Source organism: Fusarium musae, chromosome 6 (genome assembly GCF_019915245.1).
Source record: "Fusarium musae strain F31 chromosome 6, whole genome shotgun sequence".
In the NCBI taxonomy this organism is placed as follows: domain Eukaryota; kingdom Fungi; phylum Ascomycota; class Sordariomycetes; order Hypocreales; family Nectriaceae; genus Fusarium; species Fusarium musae.
The window spans coordinates 1,902,915-1,921,016 of record NC_058392.1 but is presented as its reverse complement, the minus strand read 5'-3'; the positions used below and the strand labels follow the sequence as shown (position 1 = coordinate 1,921,016).

General features: G+C 49.4%; 6 protein-coding genes across 6 annotated transcripts; 3 read left to right on the top strand and 3 right to left on the bottom strand.

Annotated features, from left to right (window-relative positions):
• Nucleotides 1–962: 962 nt before the first annotated feature.
• On the top strand, nucleotides 963–5,613 carry J7337_008450 (uncharacterized protein; the record flags this gene model as incomplete). Its single annotated transcript, XM_044826069.1, has 2 exons — nucleotides 963–1,001; nucleotides 1,075–5,613. 2 exons carry the CDS (start codon nucleotides 963–965, stop codon nucleotides 5,611–5,613), a joined length of 4,578 nt encoding a protein of 1,525 aa, XP_044678986.1.
• Nucleotides 5,614–6,027: 414 nt separating this feature from the next.
• J7337_008449 (uncharacterized protein) lies at nucleotides 6,028–7,056 on the bottom strand (the record flags this gene model as incomplete). Its single annotated transcript, XM_044826068.1, has 1 exon — nucleotides 6,028–7,056. One exon carries the CDS (start codon nucleotides 7,054–7,056, stop codon nucleotides 6,028–6,030), a length of 1,029 nt encoding a protein of 342 aa, XP_044678985.1.
• A 1,201-nt stretch (nucleotides 7,057–8,257) lies between these two features.
• J7337_008448 (uncharacterized protein) lies at nucleotides 8,258–9,463 on the top strand (the record flags this gene model as incomplete). Its single annotated transcript, XM_044826067.1, has 2 exons — nucleotides 8,258–8,868; nucleotides 8,923–9,463. 2 exons carry the CDS (start codon nucleotides 8,258–8,260, stop codon nucleotides 9,461–9,463), a joined length of 1,152 nt encoding a protein of 383 aa, XP_044678984.1.
• A 959-nt stretch (nucleotides 9,464–10,422) lies between these two features.
• J7337_008447 (uncharacterized protein) lies at nucleotides 10,423–12,289 on the top strand (the record flags this gene model as incomplete). The annotated part of the gene is made up of 2 exons (XM_044826066.1): nucleotides 10,423–11,402; nucleotides 11,581–12,289. 2 exons carry the CDS (start codon nucleotides 10,423–10,425, stop codon nucleotides 12,287–12,289), a joined length of 1,689 nt encoding a protein of 562 aa, XP_044678983.1.
• Nucleotides 12,290–12,449: 160 nt separating this feature from the next.
• J7337_008446 (uncharacterized protein) lies at nucleotides 12,450–13,547 on the bottom strand (the record flags this gene model as incomplete). The annotated part of the gene is made up of 3 exons (XM_044826065.1): nucleotides 12,450–12,587; nucleotides 12,642–13,453; nucleotides 13,505–13,547. 3 exons carry the CDS (start codon nucleotides 13,545–13,547, stop codon nucleotides 12,450–12,452), a joined length of 993 nt encoding a protein of 330 aa, XP_044678982.1.
• A 992-nt stretch (nucleotides 13,548–14,539) lies between these two features.
• Nucleotides 14,540–17,684, bottom strand: J7337_008445 (uncharacterized protein; the record flags this gene model as incomplete). Its single annotated transcript, XM_044826064.1, has 5 exons — nucleotides 14,540–14,919; nucleotides 14,993–15,939; nucleotides 15,988–17,172; nucleotides 17,392–17,487; nucleotides 17,551–17,684. The coding sequence occupies 5 exons, from the start codon at nucleotides 17,682–17,684 to the stop codon at nucleotides 14,540–14,542; spliced, it is 2,742 nt and encodes a 913-aa protein (XP_044678981.1).
• Nucleotides 17,685–18,102: the final 418 nt, after the last annotated feature.

Below are 18,102 nucleotides of genomic sequence, written 5' to 3'. Positions count from 1 at the left end.
AAAACCGCACTGAGGAAACTTGGTTGTCGTGCTGAGAGGAATAATGCAAGTTTTGCGCTTCACCCGCTGATGCGCCTTGGACTTGGAAAAAAATCAAGGTGAAGAAAAACGACGCCCCACTATCTTCGGTGTGCTCGGTGATTCTCGGTAAGGGACCCCAGTGGATATCTCAAGCAGAGGGAAAATGTATGTGTATACTCTGACTGTTTATCTGGGAATGTTATATACAAGACGATTTAGTTATTTGGAACAAACAGAAAGATAGATGAGATAATTTGGTAGTCTATGATTTTACCTGCCTCAAGTTGTACATAAACGTCAAAGTTCCAGGGACCAACTCTCTACGGGCTATTGTTGATCTTCTCTTCCCCTACCCTAGCCTAATTCGCTCCTATTCAGTCCCTTGAAATTGGTTGCCCGTTCCTTTACTCCCCTGTTAAATCCGGCCAACAAACCACTTGATTGACCCTGATTAAGAGTACTCCCCATCCCAGCTGAGGCCCTTGCTCTTCCGCCTCCACTGAATTCCCACCTCCACCAACGCCTAGTTTGTCGCGACCGACATCATCAAATATCGAACTGGCCCAGACCATCATCACATCGTTTCCTTATGTCCAAAGAACACAACATAACGCCAATAACTTAGCTGTTACTTGTTTCAGCAATATTTCGAAGAAATCAACTCACTATCCGAGCCATTTCAGCTCTCCGTGGCACCATCCCCGAGCTGCGAGTCTGCGACTCAGCACAAGTGTCTGGCCCGTTGAGATGGAGTCTGGGGAGTCGACTGCCCCTACCAGTACCATCCAGACAGCCATATCTCGACAACTTCTATTATCCTAAGGCTCGACTACAAAAAAGAAACAGCGCAGAGTGTCGAGCCCTTCTAGGCTTGGGCCTCGCCGTCGTTCCTAAGGCCGCATTTACGGTTGCGACTTCGGAACGGCGAGGAAGTTGTCGCAATGGAGACCAGTGAATATGAGACGAATACCTTGTCGATAGTATGTTTGAGTTACCCTTATACTTCTAGCCTTCCTCCAGAAGCATTTCTTTATCTAACTTTGGACTTTTCAGAACAACATCGCGTCGGTAGCCTTTCGCATCTACGAGCCTCCTCCTGACCAATCGCATGCCTTCCAATCATCCGCTCTCGAGATTCAAAGTTCCCTTCGCGACCAAGGAAAGCTTGTTTCATACGATGCCGACCGAGTGGGCATATGGATCTTCCAAATCGTCAGCAAAGATGGGACGAGCAATCTCGTCAATTCTGCCCCAGGATCTAGCCTGGAAGCTTCAGGCTACACATTAGGGATGGTTGAGGAGGGTACCCTTGAACCAGTAGCTTTGCAGAAGAGCCGCATCCCGGGAAACACCACACAGAATGCTCCAAATAACGCAACGTCAACCTCATCTCCGGGCGAGTCAAATAGCCGTAACCCTTTGATTTCACCAACTCAGGTCGCTGGAGGGGCTTTGCCAGACGGAGGGTCTCAATCTTCAGCTCAGGCTGCCGAAATGAAGACGCCGCGGATAGTGCCAAAGATTATCTACGAACAGTTCATAGTCGCAGTCATTTCCTCGATAGCGTTTGCTTTCTGTAGTCGGTCTATGGCCATACCATTGAACTACAGGACAATGTTGATTCCACCTTTGCAAGCCGATGCGAATGAACGGGAAAGGGGCTCATTGCAAGCTGATCCTGTCATTGGCACATTCAAGACATATCTCACTACTACAGGCTCTCTTGTTGTCAGTCTCACGTTCTCTTACTGCAAGAACCTGGCCACAGTGGAAGATGTTCTCACAGGTGATTCTTCGTCGCCAAGTAGCTCAGTGCTGGCTGCTCCTTATGGAGTTTTTGCAACAAAACAGAACTTTGCCAACGGGGACGGGTCGGATCGAAGTCTAGCACAGACACCTAATACGCAAGCTTTGAGTGTGAGAAGTATTCCAGATACAAATGATTCGCAATGGAAGCACTCATGCCTCAAAGCACTCGAATACTGTGGGCTCAACCCGTCTCAATTCAAGTCCAGCTCCTGGGTCAACCTTCTCATTTCCAAGCCAGCTTCGCAAGATGCGGAAGGGGAATCTAAGCGATCACGGGCAACAGTTCCCTGGCCAGGACCACTCTGCTTTCGAAAGAAGCCACTGGAAATGTCAACAACTCACCGTGTTGGCGACACAATGCTCAGTGGCCACGAGGAATGCCACGATCCCTTAGGAGATGCTCGTGGATGGTTCGCCGGTGCGTCTGAAAGGGAAGAGAGAATCTCCAAACGCAGAGCTGAGCGAATGTATGCTGTCCCTAAAGAAGTCAATGGTGCGAACCTCCTAGCTCAAAATCTCAATGGGCAGTCTCCTTTGACCATGAGGCGACCTAGCACCGCTGCCGCTGGTGTCATGTATCCAACACCCCCCGACGCAATTCAACAACACATCGGCATTACCCCTTCCTTGGATGGAGCGATCTCAAGTCCTAACAACCCGCCCCCAACCCTTGCAATCGTTGATGCTGATATCACGATGCCAACAGCGACACCGATGCCAGATGCTGAGAACGACACCTGGGGAGGCCATCACGAACAGAAGAGAGAACGAAGCGACAGCAACGCTATGGGCGATTCTGACGATGTAATGAACGACTTGGGCGAGGATGTGTTCGGGGACCACGATGTAACAGAGGATGACTTTAATTTCTTTGACGGCCCTGACAGCAACGACCTGGACATGGACATGCCAGATTTGCAACCAGTTCCTACTGCGCCTGCGCCCCAGGTAATGCCTCCGCCGGTGTTATCGCATCCACATCCACATCCGCACCCGCATCCACAGCCACAGCCACACAAAGTCATAGAGCCGGAACCTGAAGTCAAACCAAAGCCGAAGACTAATGATTCTGTCTTTGCTAAGCCAGAACTGAAGCATGCCAGGAGCTCGCTCAATGAGGAGCTTAATCACAGAATCAAAGTTGAGCGGCCAGATACTGCGAAGCGAGGGTCTAGTCCATTTGACCCTGCTACCGTGTTCAAGCGAGTACGGGCCTCGTTGTCCAGTCCTACCAAGGATAATTTTGCTGTCCAGCCACCTCGGAGAAAGAGTAGTGTTTTTGAAAAGGTCGAGTTTGATCCTAAGATCCCTCTAATCAACAAAAAGTATGAGCATGGTGGTGCATTCGACTTTTCCAAGGACCAGAGTAATGGAGATTCGAGGCCGAGTGCTCATAATCTTTCTCGAGATGAGTATCTCGAAGGGCAAGGAAAGCTGAAGCAGACATCCAAATCACTTCTTGGGAACTCTCTCATCAGAAGTTTGACTGGTATTGACGCATCTACTACCCATGCAAGCCCCCAGAGACTCAACGGGCATGATTGGATCTCCGAGGAGAGTGACCTCGAGTCAGACGGAGACGATATAAGTTCGATTTCTGGCGGTCCAGTTTCTCCCGTCAAGTCCAGTATTAAACGAACCGTCGTGGATGATGATGCTCTTTCACAAGCTACAACTTCTAGAGAGACAGAACTGCTAGATGATTTCACTGATGAGCAACTTGCGATCGAGCTCCCAAAACTGTCCAAAACCGAATCGCCAGAAATGCTGCTAAACCGTTTCTTTTTGGACCCAGAGCCACTCAACGTGGACGTAGGCCTTTCCAACCACGACTTTGTTGAGATTGCACAAATCATCACCGACCAGGCTGCTACCGGGCGACTTGAAATCGGTATCGAGCATAAGGCTGAGTCTTCTGTCTCCCTTGCGACTATGAGGAGCCATGAGCTCAATATCGCTCGGAACTCCTTACAACTTCTTCACGATGTCATGCCTTCGAATTTGGGTACCCCAACGGCCGTGCGGTTGAAAGCGCTACTGGAAATTCAAGACCTCCCCCTTGTAGGACAACCGAGCCGTCTTCAGCCCAGACCGATTCCGGGCAGAGACCCCAACGCTGAGCAATTGCGCGCAAACAATCTATACCAGATTCCTGTACCTCATCTGGAAGTGCGCAGGTCAGAAACGAAACTCTCAGTACTTCCATCATCAATGTCTTTCTGGGAAGGTCTCGGGCTCTCACCTTCGTGGGGGACAAAGGACATTTCCGCTCTTTGCATCTTTCCAGGCTGGAAGGGGATGTCAGACCATGTTGGAAGTTTCCTCGGTCGCTTGAAGAGTGTATATGAATCGTTGAAACTTGGCACTCTCAACAACCTGCCATTGTATGGAGACTGGGACGATGGCGTCTTGCCATATGAGGTTGATAGGATCTCGACTTCACCTGACGCAACCGTAACTGGTCATGGCTCTGCTCTTGTGGAAAGTATGGAAGTGCTCCGAAGCTCTCTGTCAGAGTTAAAGTCCAAAGACAAGAATCTGGTCGTTTACTTTGTTTACTCGCCAGATAACCCGGCTTCTATCATCGAGGCTTGCACAGCTTTCTATCGCTGCTTTGATGAGTACAGCGACCTTCTAGCAGCTCGTCGAGAATCTCCACAGAACGAGCTGGTGCTGCAGCTTGTTTCATTAGATATGATATCTTCCACAACATCGCTAGTCGTCCCGACTCCCGCAGAAATGATCAAGCTCTGCATAGAGACATATGATAGGTGCACTTTGTTTTTGGACACTGAATTCGGTGGACCTACACCTGCACCGGCAGTTATGCTCGAACAGCCTCCACCTCGGATGATTGACTTCAAGCTCACGACGTCGCCTTCTCAGTCCCTTATGCATGAGAATTCCTGCTTACATGTTGGGTATGCTGAAAGTCTCGATGGCCGATGGATTACGGCTGCATGGACCGACAACCGTGGACAACGACAAGCGACCACGTCCTATTCGATCACTCGGAGCAGAACACCGGACCGTTCCGTCTCCCAACACAAAGCTGCTATCATAGCCGAGATCTGGGCGACTACGTTGACCATGATATCAATCTGGAAAGTTCATTGGCGAGTGATCATCACCAAGTCCGGGGTAATGGACCAGAGAGAGGTGGAGTGGTGGCAAGCAGCCTCAACGCTAGACGACAAACATTCATTCACCATGATTATCATGTCCGTCGATACCAATCCGTCTCTGCAGCTGGTCCCACCAATCGTGAAGATTCCTCATGCGGCAACCTCGGCGTTCTACTCGACACCAGTATCCACGCCCCAGGCTAATATTGTTTCGCCGGAGCAAACCACGACTCCGGCAACGCCCATGCGTGATGCTAGCACATTAGCTGCTACACCGACTGCCGAGGGTGCTGCAGAAGCAGAGGCCGATTCCTTCCTGATTGATGCCACTGACCAGACATGGGGTGCCATCGTCGGACATCGACTCTGTAACTCTACTACGTTACTGGAAGTGAGGCCGGCACTTGCCAGTGGGTATTTGATTAAAAGAACAGGAACAAAGATTGAAGACCCGCCAGTCGTGATGGAGGTCAATCTTGTTCACACAGAGGCTACGCCTAGAGCGTACGAGCCTCTTCTAAGGGAAATGCTGTGCTATTTTAGGGGTCTCGGAACCCTAGCCAGAGCACGAGGTGTTGTAGATCGCGAGATGGATGTTCGACCTTGGCATATTGCAGCAGCAGAGAAGGGCGTGCGGGCGCTGCATCTACTATTATGATGATACAGGCATTGGGAGGCGTCGTTATTGGTAGTTGGCGTGTAGATTGTTGGTGTATGGCGTTTTTGCTTTGTGGTGCATATTTACGATCGGGTAAGCTATTTATGATTTGAATACATACCGGCCTTCTACTGCCACTTTCAAGCTCACCTGTCGATTATTGGGATCATTATCTAGTAGGTTGTTGGTACTAACGATAGTCGAGTAGCAGTCGCGTAGCCAAGCAGACATGAGTGAATTAATAATAAAACACCATATATTCAACTGTCTAGCGATAACTACAGGTTTAAAACAAAGAGCAGAAAACATGTAAAAAAAAAAAAAAAAACACCAGTATATTATTAAGGCTATGTGTTTTTAGCTTTTAGTGCTCAAGGAATTCCTTGGACTGGGTATCTTACGAGCAAGCCATTGTTATTGAGGAATTTCAAACCAATCTCTCTCGTCCGACCCGTCTTGACCCTTTCGACGCCAAAGTTGTCTCTCAACGTCCCATTCCCAGAAACGATGACCCGGGTGCGTGGCGAAATCATCGTTCTGAGGCTCATGGGTAGTGTCCTGGTCTTCCACCCATTCAGGGGTGCTCGCGTGGGTATCAGCTGAAGCTGTTTCTACCAGAGACCAGCCATGGAATTGGGAGCTTTGAGAAGGAACTTGAGATGCTTCAGTCGATAACTCCCAGGCAATGTTATCGCTGGGATCGACCAGACTATCAGCATCCGAAGGTTGCAGCAAGGAAGTCCTCTCTCTGTGTAATTTGTCGTTGGGCGGCGGCAAGATCCATTTCCCATCTGAATCAGATGTGTTGGAAGAGATATCAAAAGAACCGTACAAGGAGTCAGTTCTGATCTTTGATAGTCCTTCGGGTTGTTCTGGCTCTGAAGCTACGGTTTTGTGGAGGGGGCTTGGGTTTTGGGCTCTTGTGCGGCAGCGAGCCACTAGCTGTTCGAGAGTTTCTTGAGATTGTTGATTCTTGGGGATTATGCCTTGAATCTTAAAGTCTTCCGAGGTGTTGAATTGGAAGGGCAGGGCTTCCTCTAGACAAGAGGTACTTTCCCCTTGCTCTTCTGGTTTAGACCCCTGGGAATTTGCTGGGGGAGTGAGGTGGACACTCTGGTACAGTTCCTTAGGGTCATCACCAAGGACGAGGTCTTGCTCTAATTCAGGAATGACATGAACCTGGCTCGTCTCCAAGTCCTGTTCAGAGCCAGATAGAGCCCATGAGATTTCTACCACAGAGGGAAGCCCAGAAGTATGTTTCTCGCTTGCTCCCAAAAACTTCTCTGCTATATTTTTGGAGACAAGGCCATAGGCTCTGCCGTAGAGTATGGCACTGATCTGTAGAGGGCTCTGGGACTTGTTTCTTCGTTTGGAGAGGTTGGGATCGTTGGCAGAAACTGGCCGGCAGTTAATGATCACTAGTTGAGTGAAAACATCTGACATGTCTTCGACTTAGCGGGTAGGAGAGTATATTCAAGGTCCTGTTCTGAAACGAGTGAGCAGCCCCAGAAGGGATACGAAGGACGGAAGAGGTCCAAGACTTGTAGGAAATATCGAATGAGGCTCCAATGTCAGACACATCACGGCAGTCAGCGGGGACCGAGGTTAGCAAAGGGAGTGAAATGGACCTTTTAACGTTTGTGAAAATAGAATGAAACTATGGTCAATGACTAGTTCTAGCCAAGTCCAGTATACTGACGCCCGGTAACATAATGAAGGATGCATAACGTGAAGCATTTGGATCAGCATTGTTGTCTTGGAACAAATCAGGCTGAGAGGGAATGGGGGATTTCCGAATGAGAAAGCCACGTAGTCACCCACCTGTGAGTTGTCACATTCACCGATATCACATTGCATAAATCACATGAGAATGCGGAACTAATGCAGAGGATGGGTTGTGACATACAAAGCGAGGTGCTCGGGTCCTCGAGTCTGTACTTTCACACGGAAAGCGAGACGTCACTGGTGATATAACCCCCATCATCCTTCAGCTTTCAAGAGTTACAATTCCCTAAATAGGGACCACCCTTACAGTTGCCTGACCTATAGAACCCTTGTATGTTACCGTGTCTGCTCTGCTGCTGCTATCTTCACTTTGTGATTGTTCAAGTAATGCTTGACTTGGTTAACCTCGGCCAACCACGGCTCGATATCGCTCACTGAACCAGTTGACTGCATAATAGCATGGCTAGCATGGCTCCTTGATTCTGCAGCCAGGGTGGGTTGAAAGAGAATGCCACTTTCTTATAGGTGCACATGGCTCTCCTAGCGACGTTATATCACAGCTGTGTAGTGGCTCGTCTGGCTGAGGGAGTGTTGTCTTTGTGGTTTTCTCTGCCACGTATCTACCATGTAAATTCCCTTCATGGAACTGCCATCCATGTTCTTGCCGGTACTTGATGAGGCTCAACGGATCTTCTAGCGTATGATAAGACCAGGATTTAGAGCCTAATTTGAGGCCCGAACAATCTATTCTATTGTTTCTCTTCTTCATTTCCCTCGCCCGTTTGCTTGGGGTCTTAGCGGTGACTTGAGTCTCCTCCCTTCTCTACTCGCTTGATATTCTTTCAGGTGTTGTCGAAACTCTGACTTACTGTCCATACTTAAACGTCATCACGGCCAAGACAAGCATCGATGCTGCGCCATGCTGGTGCGATCACATTATCCCAAAAAGAAATCTTTGAGAAAAGGTTTTAAGAGTCTGCTGCGTGGACCTCTGGAGAAACGTGTGAAGCCTTCACGCACTGAACTCCAGAAGGCAGATAAGGAGAAGAGAGAGAAGGAGAAGGAAGAAAAGGAGAAGGGAAAGTCACGTACCCAAGCATCCGCATCATCGACATCGGCAGCAAAGCCTTTGATACCCTCCGAAGTAGAAAGACTCGGAGCCCAGGCTTCGGAAACACATCTGTTACCAGAAACACCGAACCCTCTTTTAGAGAGCAACGTCGAAAGCCCCGTGGTTCAGAAGCAGATATTTATTGGAACAAACGACATCAACATCGACGAGTCCAACATCACTGCCATCGACCCTCCGGATCAATCTCAGGCACGAACCCTTTATCCTTTGGAATACAACACTCTCGTTACCTCAACTCCCTATTCAGAGCCATACTTGCTACCAATATCAGAGCAGGACATCCAGTATACTGCTCCCAGTTTTACCTCCTCTATCAACCAAGCATCTGTCTTGGAGTTTGATATCAATGACAGCTTTACCCTGCCAGAGTCAACCCAGACATCCGGGACACAATTTAGGTTAGTTATTCACTACCGTTTGCATCCTTTCAACTAGACTAATATACTTTTCAGTGCTCCCTCTATCCAGAGCCCTCTAGTACCAGACTACAACCAAGACTTTGGTAACCACTCCGGCCTTGCTTGGCCTTCAGACATGGGACAAGACATGGAACAAGAAATACCACCACCTGCCCCCGTCCTCCCCGCCTCTTCTTCTGCTGGACAGAATTTGAAATTAGTCAAAGCAATATACGATGGTGGCTATTCAACCCGCCAAGAGGTCACATTCGATCGCAGTTTTGACTTGAGCTTCATAGCCCAAAGTTCTGTCGAAAAACTCCAACGTTTGTTCCCTATACAAGTCATAAGTGTCCCACCAGGCATTGCCAAAAAGACGGAATGTCCCAGTGGTGCATTAATCGAAATCGAACAAATCTTATACGCCTGGATAGAGTTCGAGTCTAATCGCCTCCCATTCCCTCCTACCCGGTCACTGTTCGTCGTATACAATGACTTCATAGGCGACGATGGTATTCATATAACCTTGGGCCGTGATTGGGTCAACAAAGTCGAACAGGCCTGTCATCAAATTGGCTATCAAAGTCAGCTATAGACTCTTAACAGATCTATTCTCACCCCGCGTGAAGCCACAGAGATAAGTGAAGCTTCCGCTCGGCACAACATGGTTCAATTGCAAAATTTGAAACCATAGCAATTTCCAATACGTTTTCTGGAATCTCAAAAGGCTCCTTTTGAGGTTCCTGTCGATCTTTATAACCCAGCTGATGCTTTAGGAACGTTGAAGGGATAACATCCGTTCATTTAGCTTTATATCCTTAGGTTCCATTCTTTGTACCTGGTCCTTTCTGATTGCAGGCAAGATGTTGCAATTTTTGGCTTTGCCATGTCCAACTCAAGGCTTGTGCCTTACAGAACTTCGTGTCGAAGGATGACGACAGGGTTGTTTTTGAATGTTTCCTCCTGTACATGACATATTTATATACGGTCTTTGTGTCTGCGGCTTGCAGCTTCTATCGCTTGTTAACGGCGGGGAATGTTTTGGCGTTTTTATGATTTTGGGCCGTTCATCGATTACTTTGTATGGTTTGAGACCCGGAATGAAATATCACCATACAAACATATAAATTCGCTCGCAATGACAATCAGGGAATGAAGTTGAATAGAGACTGATACCTAGGTCTATTCCATTAACATGGAGGGGAGTACGTACCTACTCCCTAGACCCGCTATGACGTTCTACCTAGGTACTATGTAGGTATTTTCAACGACGTGAAACTACCTTAATATTAGGCAGGCAGGCACCACCAGTAAGCAATGGCTGACTCACTGTTAGAGTCGTATAAGTTTTTTTTTTCCTCTTCCTCAGTCAAAAATCCTTCATATTATAAAACCGAACCAGAACAGAATCAAGATCACTCGATCTGTTTCTATCAGTTAGAGACAGACTTCAAAACTCGACAAACCTGAAAATACTGCTACAGGCCAGATCAGGGTCAAACTGCATCACTTCATAACCACTACCGCAAAAGCATCGGGCGAAATGAAACTATGATGGATAGAACATCTCTGGCAAGTCTTCCAGATGATATTGTTCTAGATATTGTCGAGCATCTCGACACAGCTCGTGACGTAGCTCACGTTTCCGCCTTGACGAAGCATCTTCAAAGCCTCATACGCCAAGATGGTTGGCGTATCTTCGTCAAGACTCGGTTCCCATCCCTGCAAATAGATACAAATTCAGGGACTCGCTGGGGTTCTGTTGCAGATCGTGCAACGTACTTGGATCGCTGCTGGGAGAAACGCGGTTTCTGGGTCAATGTGTTGCATGAAAAGAAGAATCAGCCAGAAAGATTCCAGCGTCGAGTTGCTGGAAGTCAGTCAGTGCTGTTCCATTCTGTTCTCGATGCGCGGCTAATGTCTTCGCTGAACAACGAGGTTATTGCTGCCGGCGTTGGTGAGAATCTCATGGTTTGCATAAAACCTGTTGATGGACAGCAAGATGCCTGGTATCAGATTGGGGGCCACAATCATGGATATCGGGCGGGCACTGGGGACGTTACAGCAACTTCTGTCACAGAGAATGACGGGATACCCAATATTGTCGTCGGGAGGGCCAATGGAGACATCAGCATACACTCTGGCAAAGACAAGTTTGCAACAATCGCAAAACAGTTGAACCCAACGGACGAGGCACTTCTAAGCCATGCTTCCGATCCTATAAGAAAATCCCCAGGTCAAGTGGCAGTCTCATCTCTACAGTGGCATCACGAGACGAATCTCCTGGTAAGCGGGAAGGGCTCGGTTTTGACTCTCTACAATCTTGGTGTGTCAGATGACCAAGTACTGAACCCTTTGGATTACCATGAATTCTCCAAGGCCAGTCCCGCAGACGAGGCGTCTCTCCTACGCAGCACCAAGTTCATGGGCAAAGATATTATGGCTTGCGCCTTGGGCGGAACTCGAAATCCTCTGCGTTGGGGGCAGCTTACACCGACCGGCCTACAATTCTTCAACGCTCATAGTAACTCTATGTACGTAGACGATTCTTCGAGGCTGGTCAGTGGGGGAGTTAGTGAAAAGACCACAATTCGAGCAATCGAGCCAGTTAGAGGCGGAAGTGAAAATCTTCTTTTGAGTGCATGGGACGATGGCACATATCGGCAAGTTTGTCTCGCGAAACTGATGGTCGGCTTTTAACCCCTTGTTCAGACTTGTAGATATCCGAACACCTTCGCCACAAGACGCGATATACCGTGATCGCTTTCAACCCTACCAAGCAGGTAGTTCTCTGCTTGTGTATGGTACAGAGCGTTTCGTATCCGGCAGCAACACAGCACCGGATATCCGTCTATTTGACTTCAGGTACCCGAAGCCATATCATCACACAACTGCTCTTCCATGCTCGCCACAATGGCCGTTTCCCAGCCAGAAGGATGACCACATTATGAAGCAAGGATGGGCGCCAGAGCATCAGCCACAGAAATGCGATCCTCAAAACGGGGTGTTGTGCTACTGGCATGGAGCTTCAAGACGAAACTACTGGCGTCCCGATGCCACCATTCATATTGGCAGTCCCACATATGACAGGATCTATTGTCTAGCCAAGGCTTCTGATCTTTCAGATACCATATACTGTGGCGTTCGGGGTGCCATTCTCGAGATGAATCTCCATCTCACGGAGGACATGGTGCATAACTATAACCAACGAACTACTCCCACAGATTGGAGCATGGGAAGACCTGGAGGCAAAATCTCGCTGATCGAGACGGGTGTGAGCCTCACCCAGACGAAGGAGTGGTCGCTTGATAATCGCGGTGTGCCAGAGCTCATCGTCCAGCAGCCTCGGCCTCGAAAACGAATAGAATTATCAGATGATGAAAAGAGACACCGTTTGGACTATGCGTTTCATAGATCCTAGGATTTCGAAGACGCGGTCGCATAGAATTAGAGAGAGCATACACATTCATAGAGGAGGCGCAGTTTATAAAATCGCTTGCAATTATTTCTTCAGTAAACACAAACAGCACATCGTCGTACAGGTTCTAAACAAAATGTCGCAGGTCTAGTATCGTCTAGCTCTATAGCTTTGACTCGGGCACCAGGAGCGCGAGTCTCTCTTTCAACGCCGTTTCGGCCTCCTTCTCAATTCTGTGAACAAGGACATCGCATGTAGGAATATCATGAATCAGGCCAATAACCTGGCCGGTCGTCCAAACCTGCAAACTATGTTAGCCATGACATGCTCAACTCAACCCAATGTATAAACTTACGCCGTATTCAGTGTCGCCGTTCACAAAGACCTCCTTTCCTCGCTTACCGCTCACAAACGGCGCAATCTCGGCAAACTCGCCCTTCTCACTCTTCTTCTCGACCTCGAGAGCCTCCAGGGCAACCTTGTTCTTGAAGAGTCGGGTAGTGTTTCTCCATCTGCGCATGAGGAGGGTTGTGTCGGTCTCGTCGGCGCGCACAATCTCCTCCTTGACCTTCTGGTGCACTGGAGCCTCGACGGTGCACATGAATCGCGTTCCCATGTTGACTCCAGAAGCGCCGAGGCACAGCGCGGCAGCGAGTCCGTAACCATCAGCGAAGCCACCGCTGGCGATGAAGGGGATGCCGAGAGTTTGGCGGGCCTTGCTGAGCAGGATAAAGTTTGTAATGTCGCTCTCGCCGACGTGTCCACCGCACTCAAAACCGTCGATACTGAGGAAGTCGACGCCCAGCTTGACGGCGCTCTGAGCATGGCGAATCGTGGTGCACTTATGGAGGACAATGATGCCGGCCTTCTTCAACTGCGATATGACAGGCCCGGGAGAGTTTCCTGCGGTCTCGACGACCTTGATCCCCTCGTCGATGATGGCCTGAGCGTATGCGGCGTAGTTCGGGGGCACCATGGCGGGAAGAAGGGTGATGTTGACACCGAAGGGGTTCTTGGTGAGGGTGCGGCAGCGTTGGATCTCCTTGCGCAGTTCCTCGGGGCTGGGGAAGATGAGGGCGGTGATGATACCCAGGCCTCCGGCGTTGGAGACGGCTGAGGCGAGGTCGGCGGTGCCTACGTGCATCATGCCGCCTTGGACGACGGGCACTTGAGATTGTTAGTATGAGAGTCGAGGAGGGTGGGATTGGGTGTACAAACCTCTGATGCCGAGTCGTTTGGTGAGTTCTGTCGCAAAAGGCATGGCTGGTAGTTCTTGGTGAAGAAATGACTAGAGATGGAGAAGAGAAGACAAGAGTAGTAGAGAATGCGTCTATAGTATGGCGTCTGTCTATGTCTATGATATATTATCGAGCTCACCTCCCTCGGAAAGAAAGAAAGAAAGAAAATGGCCCGAGGCTTTGTAGGTGAGTGAGTGAGTGACCATTTCTCGGTCGGTTTGTTCCCTTCTAAAAGGTGCCGAGGTATGATGCACTGTCGGTCTCCACTTAACTTCCCCACACTCTTTTGACTTTGACTCTTGACTTTCGACTCTGACTTTGACTTTGACTCTTGACTCGGAGGACTCGGCTCGGCCCCGGCCCCTCCTTTTTTTTAACCCCCCTTCTTCGCATGTGGATGTGGATCTTGCATTCGTCAATCAATTCAATCCAATCCAAAAGATGGATCTTGCATCTAAATATGTATGAATTTTGCGGGGAATAGTCACAACCGTTGCAGACTAATCCTGGGCGTCGGGAAGAAAATTCAACATCCATCTACCAAACAGGTTCTCCATCTTTCAGTCTCATCATAAACAAGGTAGCTAGCATGCAGTGATGTCTGTGCAAAATTCACATAATAAAAGACTCTCTTCTTAAGAATAAGTGATCACTACTGTAGCTGGCATTGAAGCCACTAGACCATCCTCTGCCCTTCATATCAAACGCCAACTTGATCAAAATATGCCTTTCCAATCAATCAATCAATCAATCAATCAATCGACACAACATGTCATCCATAAAACGCCGTTTGTATACAATAACCCATATCGTGGATCATCATGATATCCCTCCTTTGCCCAGCCAGGATCACCATCTTTCAATAGATGGCGGGTTAACCAACATCTTGCCTATTGCCCATATTCCCTCAAACCAGACGCCTGAAATCCCCAAGCACTCGTTCCCCTCAGTACCATTGCTGGTCGTCATATTATCCTGCTGACCTCCCCTTCTACGGCGGTCGATACCCTCCCTTTCAGTTGATGTTTGGCTCCAGCAACCGGACCGGTGGACTTCTGTCTCTCGGCTTCTCGATTAGTTCAGCGTATTTGTCAAGGCTCTGGCCCATGACCTTGACAATCTCAAAGATGTGTGTTCCCTTGAAAGTCTCTGCCCAAAGTCGCACAACTGCAACTGCGAGTTGTCGCAACTTGGCACTGTCGCTTGATGGCACCTCGTTCTGCCCCGAAAGAGATGGATCGATTGGCGGAACCGCAAATTCAGTCTCATCAAGCATCCGTCCAACCATATCCAGTAGGCTTTTCTCCTCGGGTGAAGCGGGAGCCTCATGCGGCCCAATCGCCGCAATCGTGAGTAGCCACTTGGATACTAGAATGGCACACTCAAAATTGCACACTATGACAATGAGTTAGCAATCAAAGTCAAGACATCTCTCCCAAGGGGCCAAAGCATGCAGTGAATGACTTACGCGAATGCTGGATGCTCCATTCGGCCGACTTGGTTCTGGCTACGTAGTTGACGCCAGCCTTCACCAGCATCGACAGGGCGTGGAATGCCTGGATCACTGCCCGGTGCAGTCTTAGACTCCGTACTAGCAAGGGGGTCCTGCTCAGCGCCGACGCCACCAAAAGCGGATCCCGGGTCTCGAGTGCGGTTGACGGCGTCACATCGGTATACAGTCGGATGTAGGCTTGTCGCAGTAGCGCTGTAGCCGTGTAATCCAAGGTCCCTCCCACATTCGAGTCCAATGCGTTGTAATGTCCGGCTTCCGCGGCCCTGAGCTGATGCTGATCTTCAAAACTCGTCTGCCATACACGCAGTGCTTGCGAAACCTCCTCCACATCCTCGGGTTTCATGGTTCGGTGAATGTTGTATGGCAGGCCAGTTGCGAATGAGGTCTGCTTCAGCAGATAGATATGCTGGATGAGGGCGTGGATCAGAACATAGCTTCCCAGTGACGACAGATGCTGGGGAAGTCCTTGATTTGTTCTGCCAAAGAGTCGTGAGAAGGCGTCATGCAGAGTGAGCTCCATCATTGGTGTCGACTGTCGCATTTCCTGCCATTGCCAAGCTGTCTCGGCCCTCCAAAGCTTGCCTCTTTGAGGGAGCAAGAGGTTCAACTCGGATGTCAACAACAAGGGCGGCATGTTATAAGCAATGCTGCAAAGATTAAAAAAGCAATAAGCAACGAGCTTCGTCCTTGTGGCTGTCTCCAGTCGAATCCACGTTTCCCAGTCGTTAACAACATTTTGGTTGACTTCCGCCACAAGGCCTTCTTCTCGAATGAGAATTGCCAAATTACTCTGCAGCGACAATGCTTCATGAAGGATAGTTGGCACGCCCCAAAGACCGACAGCGAATAGGAGCAGAACTGCTTGGATGGTCTCAATCCGAGCCTGGGGAGTATTTGGGGAACTAAACACAGTTAGAATTAAGCTTCATATGAGCCAGAATGAGACTTACTATGGCTCTCGGTGAGTATCCTGTGTTGTAGGCCGCTCTGACTGTGCAGATGCAAACGAGTGGCGATATGTGGCACTTGGCGAAGGCCTCGTGGAATGAGGACTGTAAGCGGAAGCGGTCGGTAATAAAGCATGAACCTCCGAAATGCGCCTTCTTCGAATCTGCTCCATCGCGACAGCCTTGGCAGCATACCAAAGAGCATAGCCTCTGTTCTTCTCAAAGCGATATTGGGCCCCCACGGCGAGGATAGCAAGCAACAACTCGGGAGCGGCCTCGGCAGGTGAAAACGTTGGGAGATGAAGGAAAGGCAGATGCTCGTGGAGTCCGCTGATATATCCTTCCAAGAATCTGGTCAATGTGTGCCTCGACGGGAACACAAAGTCATTGGGTAGAACAGCCGAGAACTCATCCAATCTGTTCTTGATCACTGTGTGGTCCGATACCGAGATACGAAGGGCTGACTGTCGTGCTGCTTCGTCGATACCCCGAGCAGCAGGGTCTGCAGGATCTCGTGCCTCAGTTTGCATAGGGGGGAAGCGGCCTGGCACAAACGACGATTTCGATGATCTTCTCCCCGCAGGTCCTCCTTGGCTCCGAGAATACATCATCTGCTGTTCGATTTCAAAATTTGGGGGCAAGAAATGTGACGAAGAAGTCAACTCGTCAAGGAAAGGGTTATAATCATCGTAGGAGCCACTAGGGAGTTGTTGAGGCACATATCCGGATCCCAGAGGCAGATCTTCCCGGGGTCGCTCCGTTGTATATGCGACGATGGACTCTCCATAGCTACTCTTTCTTCGGGAATCTGGTGAATGTGGTGGTAGAGGCGCCGCATTGACATTTCTCTGGACAGGTGTCACTGAGCTCGCGAGTGCTGCATCAGAGAGGAGGTCAAGATTGCAAACTGCAGTTCGGGGCTGAGTCCGGGGATCCTGAGGGCCTTGTTGGGTATTTGGTGGGGGGCCATGATGAAACTGTTGTGGCTGCGGGAGTGGTTGTTGTGGTGGCGGAGGTCGCGATACATTTAGATGTTGTTGTCCAAGAGCCTCATTGCTTATCTGACCCTCAGAGATGGAACTCTTATGTGATGCTGAGGATGTATTGGACGACAACTTCCTAGGTCGGTTGTTGTCCTTGCTACCTTCATTTAAATGCACGAGCTTCTCGTGTCTAACGAGGAGGTCTCTAATATCCATGTAAGTATATGTATTTGACGACAAAGCTGGAGCGACGGAGAGCCCCCAACTGGGATGACACGTTAAAGGAAAGACTGGAAGAGGACGAGCGGAGATGGCAAGAATTGAAAAATGTGTGGATGAGTGAGTGAGTAGTGAGTACTGTTTATGAGTGCCAGGTGGGACGGCCTGAGAGACGGGGTATATAGCGTATCTAGAGTAAACGTACCTTCGTCCGAATGTCTTTCCGCAGCGATCCCAACCACATGAGAATGGCTTCTCCTTGGTATGGGTGCGCTCATGGCGTTGAACATGTTCGACCCGTCTACACATTAGAAGATCTTATCAGTATACTACTCTGACTCTTGCTCAGCAACAGATGACGAACCTGAACCGCTTGCTACAGTACTTGCAGGGTAGAGTCTTGGGCTTTGGTTGGCGAACTTCAGTAGGCTCTGGCCCGACGAGGGGAGGAGGACCAGGAAGTGGACGAGGGCCCTCCATAGACTGAATGGCAAGCATTGTGAACGTGAATGCTCAAAGAGCAAGTCCTTGAATCAGTTTCACTTCTGATGCTTGATATCAAAGTGTGGAGATGGGAGAAGTAGAGTAAAGAGACAGAGCAGATAGATAGCTAGATAGATGGAGATGGAGAGAAAGATTAGGATTTGGAGCTGGGGAAAGATAGATGCAGGCAGATTGCGGGGTGCGTTAAGGATAGAGCATGGCATGTGGAGGAGGAGAAAATAGACGGTGGCCCGTGGACTGCTACTGTAAGAAAGAGGGTTGCTTTTTGGTTTGCCTTCCGCGGGAGAGACGGGGTGGATGAGAAGATGGGGGGATGGGGTGGGCGGGAAGAACGGGGGGAGGAGAAACGAAGTCCAGTAGGAGTTAACTGACTGGGGGTAACAGTACAGCGACGCCCAAGCAAAGCCAAGCC